Source organism: Podarcis muralis, chromosome 12 (genome assembly GCF_964188315.1).
Source record: "Podarcis muralis chromosome 12, rPodMur119.hap1.1, whole genome shotgun sequence".
Taxonomy (NCBI): domain Eukaryota; kingdom Metazoa; phylum Chordata; class Lepidosauria; order Squamata; family Lacertidae; genus Podarcis; species Podarcis muralis.
The window spans coordinates 50,678,749-50,692,628 of record NC_135666.1 but is presented as its reverse complement, the minus strand read 5'-3'; the positions used below and the strand labels follow the sequence as shown (position 1 = coordinate 50,692,628).

The 13,880-nt window shown below is 45.5% G+C and overlaps 1 protein-coding gene across 4 annotated transcripts in view; it reads right to left on the bottom strand.

Moving 5' to 3' along the window:
* Positions 1 to 13,880, bottom strand: part of TRAK1 (trafficking kinesin protein 1) — a 141,361-nt gene that overhangs the window by 38,761 nt on the left and 88,720 nt on the right. For 3 of the 4 annotated variants that reach the window (XM_028751067.2, XM_028751068.2, XM_028751064.2), the window contains 2 exons: positions 4,833 to 4,909; positions 3,008 to 3,124 (listed from right to left, as the gene is read on the bottom strand). In XM_028751067.2, the coding sequence (XP_028606900.2) occupies positions 3,008 to 3,124; positions 4,833 to 4,883 (168 nt within the window). In that variant the 5' untranslated portion in view covers positions 4,884 to 4,909. Of the gene's footprint in view, positions 1 to 25; positions 85 to 3,007; positions 3,136 to 4,832; positions 4,910 to 13,880 lie in introns of those variants that run through there. The other variant, XM_077916425.1, reaches the window with a different exon arrangement.

Below are 13,880 nucleotides of genomic sequence, written 5' to 3'. Positions count from 1 at the left end.
GAAATGTTGACTCCAGTGCACTCACCTCGTTTTCTTTAGTGCCTTACAATGCGTCTGAGTCTCTGTTTTCATAATTTAGTACTACTGGAAAGAGTTGCATAGGGTAGAAGTTAGTAGCAATTATCTGAAGTTGGGAAAGGGGAAAGGCTCTGTCCTTGAGACAGAAGGAAAATCAGATTTAAGCAGGTTGTAAGGGAACACAGAAAAGCATGATGCCACAGGATGAAAGGGAAAGTTGAGTTTTTAAAAACTAAGCAAAAGGAAGTAGAGGGAAAAGTCAGGTAACTGTACTTCTGGCAAAACACCTGCCCCATGGGGATTAAGTTTTACATCAGACGCCTAGCCAAGGACATTTCTAGCCTTGAATCAGAAAATTCAGTCAAATTAGAAAATTCAGCAAGCTGAGAATGGGAAGGCAACCTTTACTTAAAAGCCCAGTTGATATACTACACTAAAGCATGATTGATTTCTAAAAACATTTTTATACACACACACACACACACACACACACACACACACACACACACACGTATATATACTGCCTTTCAGCCGATATCAGCCCAAAGCAGTATAATAAAACACAATCTTCATACAGGAGAGAGGTGGGCAGAGAGAGAGGGAGTTAATAGTAAAACCACTGTAAAAAACAAAAGTAAAAACCAGCTAGCAAAATTTAGGGTACAGCAGAACCCGTTACAAGCCTGGTGAAATACAAATTTTTGACTGCCCATCTAAAAGCCCTCCACAAGGAGTTTGCCAAAGGAAAAAATGTTCCACAGTCAAGGTGTTGCCACTAAGAAGGCCTATGTATATGCCTTGGGTACAAGCCTGAAAGAGCCAGAGCTTTTCCCTCCCAATCTTCCTCTCATACTGCCAAAAGGAGAACCATACTGTACCGCTCAACCCCCCCCCCCCCCCGATTTAAGTGGGACATCCTGGAATCATAGACGCCATCTGGGCTTCTGCCTGGATCCCAGAACTTTCCGCTTTTTGGTCCTGTGCTCTGGCACAAGCCAGCTGACTCATGCCAGAGTGCTGGACCACAAGGTTGGGCACTCAGGGGGGAAATCAGCTGAGATATTTGAGATATTGAGAGTCTGGCTCATATTTAGATACCTGGAGCTCCAATATCATCCTCATCAGTTTGTTTTTTAAATCCCTAGGCAACTAGAAATGACCATTTTCAATTACTGAACTAAATAAGTTGCTGTGAAGCAATGTACTGTATGTCCTGTTAACTGAAGCACCAATGTAAGGTACATAAAATGATCAAATGACTTCACCATTACATTTATGGATTCACCTATTAAAATTCTCCCTCTTTCTCTCAGATTCTTTTTGTGCAATCACATGTGCAGATTCATTCATTATGTCTCGCTCACATGTTCTGAGACACACAATCCTAACACTACTCTTCATATTCTAAAACAAAATTCTGTAAAATAGCAAAGGAGACTTTTATAATTCCTAAAAGAGTGGCAGTAGTCTTTGGTATTCCATTTTCTTAGCACATATTTCCTTGCAGCAACAAAGTCTCTTTATAAGGCTTTCAAATGTGGTCCACAATTCAATGCAAGCGTCAATCCCAAGGTGAATGGATGTAAACGATACTTCATTCTAAACTATTGCAACATCTTTTGGGCAAGCAATCCCACTGATAGCACAGGAATATATGATGCTACTGAGGTACACAAAGCCAGAACAGTAGGTTGTGTCAATCAGGAACAAAGAAAATTTGTGTGAATATTAAAAACCCATTCTTAATTAGGCCGTGTGATGAAATATTTCATCTATAAAGAAATGCAAAGTGTTAAGAGTTTTTTTTCTTTTAAGAAAAACCCCTAGGGACAGCTGTAAATTAACAGCAATATATAATTGCAAAGACAGTCCAAACAATGTTTTAAAGAGATGATGGAAAGTACAAATACATGTTAGGCAAGACTTAGTTCAACAAAACAAGTAGCCAACAGAGACCTCTCTAGATTACACTGATGGAAACTGCAAAAGAAGATGCAAAAGAAGAAGAAGAAGAAGAAGAAGAAGAAGAAGAGGAGGAGGAGGAGGAGGAGGAGGAGGAGGAGGAGGAGGAGGAGTTTGGATTTGATATCCCGCTTTATCACTACCCGAAGGAGTCTCAAAGCGGCTCACATTCTCCTTTCCCTTCCTCCCCCACAACAAACACTCTGTGAGGTGAGTGGGGCTGAGAGACTTCAGAGAAGTGTGACTGGCCCAAGGTCACCCAGCAGCTGCGTGTGGAGGATTGGGAAACGAACCCGGTTCACCAGATTACGAGACTACCGCTCTTAACCACTACACCACACTGGCTCAGGTGAAGAATAGGCCAAGGTTAGAATCATCACAACAAATCTTGTCCGAGAACAGCACATGAAGAGGATTTTGCTTTCCAGCTATACTTTAGCATACTTGCTTTTCCTGTTCGGTAGAACATGTGGATAATGAAGGAGGAAAAGGCCTGATACTACAGGAAATTGGGGTTACAGTAGCAAAGACTCCAAAGAACACAGGTAGGAATGGGGGAGCAGGTGATCAAGCAACAGTCAACATCCGTAAGGTGTCAGGGTACCTTGAGATGTGAAGGGGTGGGGAAAGGAAAGAGAGGAACAAGGAAAGTGCTGGAGTCCTGGAAAAGTGAGAGAAGCAGCAGAAGTGTGGGGTGAAAGAAGGATCTAGAAGGCCAAGAAGCTCAGGGCTCTGCTTTAATATGCTGCCTAAGTTTGAAGCCCACATAGTGCAATGATAATAATAATAATAATAATAATAATAATAATAATAATAATAATAATAATAATAATAATTTTATTTTTTGTACTCTACCCATCTGACTGGGCTTCCAATAAAAGCATAATAAAACATATGGAACTGACAAGGAAGAAATGGCAAGATACAAGGGCAAATAAAACCAAACAGGTTGGGCTTGGGGCAGCGGTGGGATGAAGTTTACTGAACTAGAAACATGTCCGTATTAGGCACATGTGGATGCCCTCACCTCTTCCCTGATGTGCTCTACTTGTTCTTCAAGGAGTTCATTTCTCTCAGTCAGAGTCTTATTCTTCTTTAACAAGGACTGGCCAATCCGAGCAGCTAATTCTAAATCCCGCTCTTTCTGTAAAAAATAAAAGGGACAAAAAACCCACAAAGGGTCTCAATCATTGGCTCATTTAGAAAATGACTACTTTCTGAAAGCGCATGTACGTTCAATCAGTGTTCTAGGTAAGACGAGAAAGTCTGCTTTTCAAAACGAAGAAACCCATAATTTGTGCTTATTTCCTTTTCTTTGTCCTGCAGAGGAAACACCCACATCATCTGGGAAACCTGCTGTGTACAGTATTTCAACTATGCATAGGAAAGTACAGCCCAAAGTTCAAGTGTGAGAAAGTTAACGAAATCCAGATCTTACTCCTTTATTTGAAAACTGTCAGCGAGGGTGCAAGTATAAGTGGCGTACATTTTGCAAAGCGCTGCGCAGGGAACTTGAGGATATTGCTACTTGATGCCTTTTAACAACGCTTAGTATTTATATACAAAAATAAAGGCAGCCACGTTGGCCTGCAAGAAAAATTCAAATTATGTCAACAAGCCTGATGAAGAGTTCTAGAGAACTCAAAAATTTGCACGGAATTTTGAAGCATATACAGGCATTGCCCTAATATGAATGTTAGTATACAAGCAGCATTCTTTCTAAGTGGTCAGAGTGTGTCATCTACTCAGGGCAGGCACCCCCAAACTCGGCCCTCCAGCTCTTTTGGGACTACAATTCCCATCATCCCTGACCACTGGTCCTGTTAGCTAGGGATGATGGGAGCTGTAGTCTGAAAACAGCTGGAGGGCCGAGTTTGGGGATGCCTGACTCAGGGTTTCCCAAACTTGGGTCTCCAGCTGTTTTTGGACTACAATTCCCATCATCCCTAGTTAACAGGACCAGTGGTCAGGGATGATGGGAATTGTAGTCCCAAAAAGAGCTGGAGACGCAGTAATACTTACAACCCAGCACCATAGGTGTAGAATTGAGGCTAAGAGATAATGAACAACACCTATCCAGTTAAATCCTGTGGGAGTGGAATACAATACAGTGGCTAAATGAAAGCAAGAAGAAAATGATCATGCCAAGGAGACTGAACGACCTGGAAGAACTGTGGTAAAATGGAAGGCATGTCGGCATCTGGGGGTGGAGGCTCTGCAGCAATTACCATGTAAGAAGCCATATAACTGTTGTTGTGTTTTGCTATGTAAGATAAGCAGCACTGTTGCTGGCCTGCCCTTCCTACAGCCCTTGTTCTTGCCACTGTTCCTTCACCTTGGACCTAAAGATGGGGGAGAAATCACTGGATGGAACCTTTGCATATTGTAAAGGTGAGCTGTCATCCTGGCACAGACGATGATGTAAATAGTAATTTTCAAAAATCCACTCAAATCAGCTTTATAGTTCCCTGTTTCAACCTCCCCCCCAAGACTGATATACACTGAAATCTCCCATGGTTTCAATACTGATGGCAGCAGGGTATTCCATTAGGTCTCAGTGAAATAAATGCCACGTTTGCTGTTGCGAACATTCCACCTAGTTGCTTTACTTGATGTTAATATACTCCCCTACCCAATTCACTCTAGCAGCACCCAGTGCATGACACCGGGGGAGCAATCATGGCCAGCAAGGGTGCGAGGAGCAGCAGAGTTCTGCTGTCCCCTATATATGTAAATGCAATGGGTGAAAAGGGCTCAATTAACAAGGCTGAAAGTAATAGTTTCTGAAGATGACACACATTCCCCAAGGCACATATTGCTATTATTATTCAATGATAGGATGGCATACTTGCCTCTTCAAGAAGACGTGTAACAGCATCAATGTCATTGTATGTTTTAGTCATCTGGCCCACTCTTTCAGCACATAAAACTGGAAGAAAAAAGAAAGGGGGGGAAATCACTTTTTGTCCACTGTATTAAAAAGCGGTGCTTGATATAAACATAAAAGACGGGGGGGGGGGATTTAATGTTTCATCAAATAATCACTGTATCACATAGCATAAGTACCTGCAGCCTGATTCTACACATGCTCACTAAGTGTGTTCAGTGAGGACCGGTCGCAAGCGTGCATAGAATTGCTGTCATTTGCTTCCAAAAATATTAAAAGCACTCTGAAATTAAGATAACAACTCCCTTCTATACAGCTGAACGTAGTGCTTGCAATATAAATGAGGTCAACATGTGACTCCTTACAGAATTTTATATAAAAAAAATTCCTTCCAGTAGCACCTTAAAGACCAACTAAGTTAGTTCTTGGTATGAGCTTTCGTGTGCATGCACACTTCTTCAGATCTGAAGAAGTGTGCATGCACACGAAAGCTCATACCAAGAACTAACTTAGTTGGTCTTTAAGGTGCTACTGGAAATATTTTTTTTGTTTTGACTATGGCAGACCAACACGGCTACCTATCTGTAACTAGAATTTTATATGTTTTCTAAAGCCTACAGCAGGGGTCAGCAAACTTTTTCAGCAGGGGGCCGGTCCACTGTCCCTCAGACCTTGTGGGGGGCCAGACTATTTTTTTTGAGGGGGGAAGCGTCCTTAAATTAACATCTTAGGATCTAAGCCACGAGTTTAAGTATATAATGCTATAGATTTATAGGTTTGGGGGCATCAAAGCTAATTTGCTTGGGGGAAACAGCCAGACCCAAGTGTGTATTTAAGCTAGTAAGGGGAATGATGGACCCACTGCTAAGCCTCTGTTCTTAGAAGATGTAAAAGCTTCCAGGGCTGTGTATTGGACATTGGAATCCCAGCCAAATCAACAAGTGTTGATGAAATCAGGCAAACTTCACTGTGAGGTGGCTGCCTGGGGACGGAATTAACCATTAGGAGCTCAAAGTGTCAAAGGAAGTAAGTGTTAGAATGCAAATGAATGGAGACCTCCCTTCCACTGTAGATAAAAGGGAAAGGGGTTGGAAGTGATGTACTGTATCCAGGAAGAAGAGAGGAACAGTCGAGCTGGGATGTGCCCTGCAGATCAAGAGAAGGGGCAGAGAAAGGATGCTGCTGCTGCTACTATGGAGGAAGCTGGTGAATTTTGAGGTGCTGCTACTGCAAGATCCTTCATTGAAAAGCTTCAGGTTGTATATATGTGTAAATAAACCATATATCATAAAGACACGGTAGCCTCTGTTGTGCCTAATTCGCTAAAGGAAATACAAATCATGGTTCAATGCAGATTCTCATACATTGCTCGGGGGAGACTGGGGTGGGCTGTAACTGTATGTGGTCCAAAACACAGTCCTGTGATTGTTCCGTGTGAAAGTTCTCTTCCTTGTTTTTGCATCGTCAATAAAGCAAGATTTGAAGTGTGCTGATTTACTGGTGCCTTTCAGAAACGTTGGGAACAGCTCGTGCAATGGCTCTCCAAAGTACTGGCCCTGACTTATCAATGGGAGTCAAAGGTAAGAGCTTGTTTAGCTTTCATTACCACCAACAGAGATTGTCGCCGAGTGCATAGAGATCATGAAAATCAATAGAGAAGGAGTCTCAGTCAGTATACAGTAGATGAGCCACAGAACGCGCCTTTCCTCACTTCTCTGGTTATTGGCATGCAGCATGACCTTCACTATTTATTGACATTTCATTTTATACATGAACGTCCTGGTGCCGTTTCTTCAGAACTCATTATGCAAACATGAAAAGGAACAGCAGCACATACCAAGGCTTATCCATTTTATCCCAGGCAAATGGCCTTGCGCTGCCCAAGGGAGTGCCACTTGTGTAGTCATTGTTTGAGTTGTGCCTATCAATGATTAAAGCATTGGCATTTCTAATAAAAAAAAAGTCTAGCTGCCACGGCTGGACTGTGTCCTTGTTATTCAGTGAACCACCCTGAGATCTTAGGGTGAAGGGTGGCACAGAAATTTAATAAATAAATAATAATAATTTAAGTAGAAATTGCTGCTGATAATCCAAATATTATTATTTTTAGGTGTAATTGAAAATATTTGGGGGAAAGAACGGTGAGGGGGAAGAAGAACACTGAAACCAGGAAAGCAGTGTCAGAAACTTTTTTTTTTTAAAAAAAGAAGCATTTACATTCTTGGTATGCACTTTCTCAGAATACTTTGTGCAGATAGGCTTAACCAAGTACCATAAAATGTCCAGCTTTCCACTTGTTCTCCAGTTTACTTCAACTGCATTAGAATTTTCAGTATGTTAGGAAATTCCATGCAACCAATGTGAGCAATGGCCATGCCTGACAACTGGCATGGGGTTTAAAACCCCCTTTTTTCAAACACTGAACTATGTCCAAGTAGGAATTTTGATCATCTTTGAATGAAACAGCCCCTACTTCAGTGGCAGTGATTGGATTTCTAATATGGCTAGCCAAGCATTGTGAAGAGTTTAAAGTATTTTAAAATAAAAGCCATAATGACATGAAAGGATAGAAACTGCTTCTGGGCTGTGTCCGGGGCTTCCCAAATATCTGCTAAGAATGACTTGTGTGCATGATTCTCTTGCTCTGTACAGCTGGCAGTGTGACCCAGGTGGTCATGCTGTTCTCTGTATTTGTCTAAAAAAAGAAGATCAAAGGCTACAAATGTGTCAACAAAAATTAAAATCAATACAGGCAGTGCTTTCCTCTACGGACATGAACTTTTGCCATTTTTAGCTTGGGAAAACAACAAAATGCCTTGGGACCCCATTTGTCAGTAGCTATAATGCGAGCACGCCACTGGCACTGAATTTCCTCCGTCAGTGAATCACCACTTAAGATATGGGTGGCTAACCTGCGGGAAGGTGTGAGCAGCCTCCTAACTCCCAGAACTACTAGACTGGTCATGAAAATGTTCTCTTAAGCCACAGTCCACACGTATAACAATCCTTAGTGGAATAGCACTTGATAATAAATTACCATTTGCAGAGGATGAGAGTGGCTGGGGTATAAATAATGGCATTATTATACATTCCTGCTAAGAAATAAGTTGAGGATAGCTCCCAAGTAAGCGGCTATAGGACTGCAGTCTAAATGAAAACACCTTCAGTGCTCTTTGGTCTTCTGGAGACATGTTACTAGAACCTCAATGTGTTAGGAAGAGTGCAACTGAAATATTTCATTTGCATCACCGTTAGGCCTGGGCGATATATCAATATGTGGGCGCAGACCGTGATGACAGCTTCACTCAGCGGTATATCACTGGTGAAACCATCACCGCTCTAGAGTCCTTCTGCCTCCAGCGTGCTGAAGGAGAAACAAACTCGGTGGAAACTGGAAGCAGAGGGACTCAAGTGGCAACGGTTTCACCAGCGATATACTGCTGGTAAAACCGCCATTGCACTCTGCCCCGGCAGAGGGAAAAGTAAGCTGAATTGGGGAGCCAATACAGCTTGTTCCTTCCTCAGCTTCTTTAAACTGCTTGACTGAGGAGTGCACAGCTGCCCTCGCCTCAGCCAAGCAGTTTTACGGAGCCCCTGACCTGCCACCGGTTTGCACAAGCCAGTGGTGGGATGGGGGCTCTGTTAAAGTGCTACCCCTCCCCCGTTAAGAGAGTTCCGACCCTGCTCCTGATTGCACACGAGTAGGAGCGAGAATGGGGCCGCTTCCCAGCTGAGAGAGGCCTTACCCCACCTGGCTGCTTTGTCTGGGAGCGTGTGCTGTGTCTTTTGTCCCAGAAAGATAGAGCCCAGGGGCATCTTACCCATAGATGTTAGTGGCGCGAGGCACCGGGGCACCAGATTTTGGAGGGCGCCACAGGCTGAGTGTCCGGGAAACAGAGTCAGGGCGCGCTCCCTTCCCCGCTCTGGGGCAGCCCGTTCCTCTCCTCTCAGCCACCCATTGGAGTGTGCTGCATCCGGCTCAGGGAAACCCCTTCGTGTCCCCTCCTGCTGGAGCACCTACGGGGCCCGACTGGGGGTGGGCGCAGGGTGCCCCTCTCTGGCCGTGTCGCTGCCTGCACGCCTCCCTGCGGAGTCTGCGAGTGGAGCAGGGAAGTGCCCTGTGCGATCCCGGTGCCGAGCAAAGATGGCACAGCCGGCAAGCCACCTGATCTGCTTGCTGGCCCTCCTGTGGCGCAGACTTCCCCAGATGGGGGCAGGTAAGGGGCACTGGGCGCTTAGAGGGAGGCTTCGCAGGAGGCCATCTGGGCTGCGATTCGGGCACCTCTTACGTGTAGCACCGAGCGTGCGTTGGACCACGCGATGTAAACGAGCCGGACCCAAGTCCTTAAAACCCTTAAAAAAGGTTGACAACTCTGGGAAACGGTGGGCCGTCAGGCACTGGAGAGATATTTGCACCACGGCGCCGGATATGCTTAAGACAGTCCTGATGGAGCCCACACTCCTGGTGGAAGGCAGCCAGGCATTGTAGAGGCTCTTTGATGCTACTGGCGGGCCCAGAACTTCACGTTGCAGACTTCACGTAGGAGGGTGGTGGGCTGCATCATACCTCCTGGGGTGAACAACCCCCCACCGGAGGAAAAAGATGGCGCAAAGGCCATCAAACGCACAGAGCCTGACAGGTCCCATGCACTTGGCTACTGCCGCTTGGTCCATCTTTGGGGAGCTGGGGGCAAGAGGGGAAGGACAGCTCACCCCCCCCCCATGCCAGCCAAGGCAGAGGGAGCTTGGTCAAGGAGTCCCAAGGTCCTTGCTGCTCCAGCCCAAGCAGCAGGGGACACGGGGACGGCTCTGCTGGGAGCAGGAGCTCTCCTGCCCCCAGCAGAGCCTGGCCAAGGGGCCTCAGGTCTCGCTCAACTAGGGGCAGCAGCCTTTCCACACCCCCCCCCCAGCTGAGCAGCAGGCTGGGGCCAACTGTATTGGCCACAGCCCGCAAGGCGCTGGGGTGAAAGGACCTCAGCTCACATGATGAGAGCTGTGGCAGTTTCACTTGGCATCTCGCTGGCTGGGTCCGATGCAGCTTTTTTCAACATCACAGTATTTCACCAAACGACAATGTTTGGCTGGCGATACATCAGAAGAAGAAGAAGAGGAGTTTGGATTTGATATCCCACCTTTCACTCCCTTTAAGGAGTCTCAAAGCGGCTAACATTCTCCTTTCCCTTCCTCCCCCACAACAAACACTCTGTGAGGTGAGTGGGGCTGAGAGACTTCAAAGAAGTGTGTCTAGCCCAAGGTCACCCAGCAGCTGCATGTGGAGGAGCGGAGACGCGAACCCGGTTCCCCAGATTACGAGACTACCGCTCTTAACCACTGCATCACACTGGCTCTCAACATCATGATGTTGAAAACCCAACATAGCCCAGCGCTAATCACCATTTAAGGGACGCGGGTGGCACTGTGGGTTAAAGCCTCAGCGCCTAGGACTTGCCGATCGAAAGGGGTGCGCTCCCGTCACTCGGTCCCAGCGCCTGCCAACCTAGCAGTTCGAAAGCACCCCTGGGTGCAAGTAGATAAATAGGGACCGCTTACTAGCGGGAAGGTAAACGGTGTTCCGTGTGCTGCCCTGGCTCGCCAGATGCAGCTTGGCCACATGACCCGGAAGTGTCTGCGGACAGCGCTGGCTCCCGGCCTATAGAGTGAGATGAGCGCACAACCCTAGAGTCTGTCAAGACTGGCCCGTACGGGCAGGGGTACCTTTACCTTTAATCACCATTTCCCCCACCCCTTTATGAGGCTCAACTAATTTGAATTTAATTTGTATTTAATGCATTAAAGTGTAAACATCACTGATCTTTGCTTTCGCACCCCAACATTAACTCTGTAAAATATAATTTCAGTTCAAACAACTGCTTGCTTTATAGCAGTCTTGGTGATCAGAAAACAATTTAATCAGCTACTGACCAATACAATTTACAATTCCACACATCCCTGAAAGGTGTTTGGCAACCATAAAATGCCAGAAATCTGTCCCAGGCAAATCTGTTTTGGCTTGCTGACTCTTATGTGCCAACAAATACTCTTCAGATACACGGAGTTGTTCCAGTCCTGCTAGCTCGGCAGTAAGCATCAAGCCTTTAGAATACACCAAACTTCAGCAACTACCACCGCTGTCAGTTAAGGAAAACTTTACTATCAAGTGCTTTAAGTATAAGCTGATACAGTAACGGGAAATTAATGGTACAATATTAAATTCCTAGAGGGACGCGGGTGGCGCTGTGGTCTAAACCAGTGTTTCCCAACCTTGTGCCTCCAGATGTTTTTGGCCTACAACTCCCATCATCCCTGACTAGCAAGACCAGTGGCAAGGGATGATGGGAATTGTAGGCCAAAAACAGCTGGAGGCACAAGGTTGGGAAACACTGGTCTAAACCACAGAGCCTAGGACTTGCTGATCAGAAGGTCGGCGGTTCGAATCCCCGTGACGGGGTGAGCTCCCATTGCTCGGTCCCTGCTCCTGCCAACCTAGCAGTTCAAAAGCACTCAAAGTGCAAGTAGATAAATAGGTACCGCTCTGGCGGGAAGGTAAACAGCATTTCCGTGCGCTGCTCTGGTTCGCCAGAAGCGGCTTAGTCATGTTGGCCACATGACTGTATGCTGGCTCCCTTGGCCAGTAAAGCGAGATGAGCACCACAACCCCAGAGTTGGCCACGACTGGACCTAATGGTCAGGGGTCCCTTTACCTTTATTAAATTCCTAATGGAATAACAGCCACCCTAATTTCTGCAAAAAATATTAGAAAAACTGTCCTAAGAGTCAATAGGATAGGGGCTACTCCTTCTCCCTCAATATCCAGCATCATCATCAGAAGTTCTTTAAAAAACAAAACAAAAAGCTTCATGCTTTACACAAATTACACAGCTTGTAAAGGCAACAAAAGAAAGAACAACTTTTTAAAAACACAGTAGTTGTTTTCATTTGCTTCCTAATCTTAAAATAATGCTGCTACTGCAATTTCTGCTTCAATAGTTTGCATTTAGGGAGGCCCCAAGATTAGATATCATGCTTCATGATTGGTGATCTCAGTCTGCCAGAAAGAGGAGGGCTTGAAAAGAATAAAAAGAATTGCATGAGTGTGTTTGTGTGTGTGTGTGTGTGTGTGTGTGTGTGTTGGTGCCATTAAACAGGAACATTGTTATGGGGCTGTTCAGAGGACAGCCCACTTTTTTGCACTGGGCCCCAGACCTCCTGGCCCTTCCCTTAACAAAATTAAGGTGGCAGGTTGCTGGGGTCCCACCAGTGCTGTGCTTTGCAGCATAGCCACCCTGCAAGCAAAAGTAAGGGAAGAGAAATATAAAGGAAGTCCTTCCCATTCATGCTTGCTAGGCTATGGACAGGTGGGAACAGAGCGACCATAGGCAGCAATGGGGGTGATGGGCTGAGGGTGCTTATGTGGCCTTGAGGCTTACTAGGTGACCAGTTTACAAAGTGCCCTTGCATATACCCCGCAACTGTCCTGCTTTAAGTGAGACATCCCAGTTTGGGGCGCTGTGCAAGATCTTGACCTTGTACGAGATCACAAGAGCATTTTCTGGCTCCGTGATCTTGTGCATATTGCCCCAAAACATGCGCTTCTGCTCCGTGATCTCATGTGGGTCACGTGACCCACACAGGAGTGGGGCTGGGAAGATGCGTGTCCTGGTTTCTGGCATTAACGTCTGGCATTAACCCTTGCAGCCTAAGCCACCTACCTCATCAGGGTTGCTCTATAAAATTAACATGTGCAAACCATGATCATTGCCCTGAACTCCTTGGCGAATGGGCAAGATAAAAATGTCATAACTAAAACCCAGTAAGTTTACAAGTGGGACTTAAGAATAACAGCACGCCCGTTGTTTGTCCCTACCATCTGGCATTCAGAAAGTGAGAAGGCTGTTTGTGTAAAAAAATCCCCCAGGCTTTTAAAAGAATATTTTTTACATTTCTCCGTTCTCAAACACAAGTGTTGAGTTTTCATCCGTAAAATAGGCAGATGGTTTCTGCATAGACTTTCACGTGCTTAATTCCTTTATGATGTAACACACACCAAGTGTGGGCTGACTAACTTTTTTGAGGTATCTAGTCAACATGTAGTGCATTTTCTTGCTTTCCCGTTGTTTTGATCTGTGGTTGCCAGTTAGCATGTGTTTAATGGGTACATGCAATAGATGAATTGGGGGTTTGCAGGAGAGAGAGAGGGGGAGATGTCAGATGTTGAAAAAAACCGTTTTTACTTTGAATATGTATATAAAAGCAGCAGTCATCCCTGCCAACAGATTATATGTAGATTTGGCCTTCTACCCCACCTGCAATGTAGAAAGCCATAGGTAAAGGGACCCCTGACCATTAGGTCCAGTCGTGGCCGACTCTGGGGTCGTGGCGCTCATCTCGCTTTATTGGCCGAGGGAGCCGGCGTACAGCTTCCGGGTCATGTGGCCAGCAGGACTAAGCCGCTTCTGGCGAACCAGAGCAGCGCATGGAAACACCGTTTACCTTCCCACCAGAGTGGTACCTATTTATCTACTTGCACTTTGACGTGCTTTTGAACTGCTAGGTTGGCAGGAGCAGGGACGGAGCAACGGGAGCTCACCCCGTCGCAGGGATTCAAACCACCGACCTTCTGATCGGCAAGTCCTAGGCTCTGTGGTTTAACCCACAGCGCCACCCGCACTGTAGAAAGCCATGTTAGCACCTAAAAACCTACATTTGTCTGGAGTTTGGTTTAAATTTGAACATAAGCATCTAACTAAGCATGTACAAATGTACCCTGAGTTTTTTAAGTACCTAGCAATGTTCCTGCCTTTAAGTTGGTCGTTTAACTAAAAAAAGAAGTAATCAAACAGAATTTTAAAAGCCACAAAGCAAAACAGTGAGGTGCCAGCCAAGCATTGCTGTTCTAACTCTGGCATGGTTGGCAATAAATAATTACCCATCTCTGAATGGGCAGCTTGTTTATCAAATCTCCACAGACAAGGCTTAACAGAGAGATAAGAATTACAAGAGAAACATTAGAACA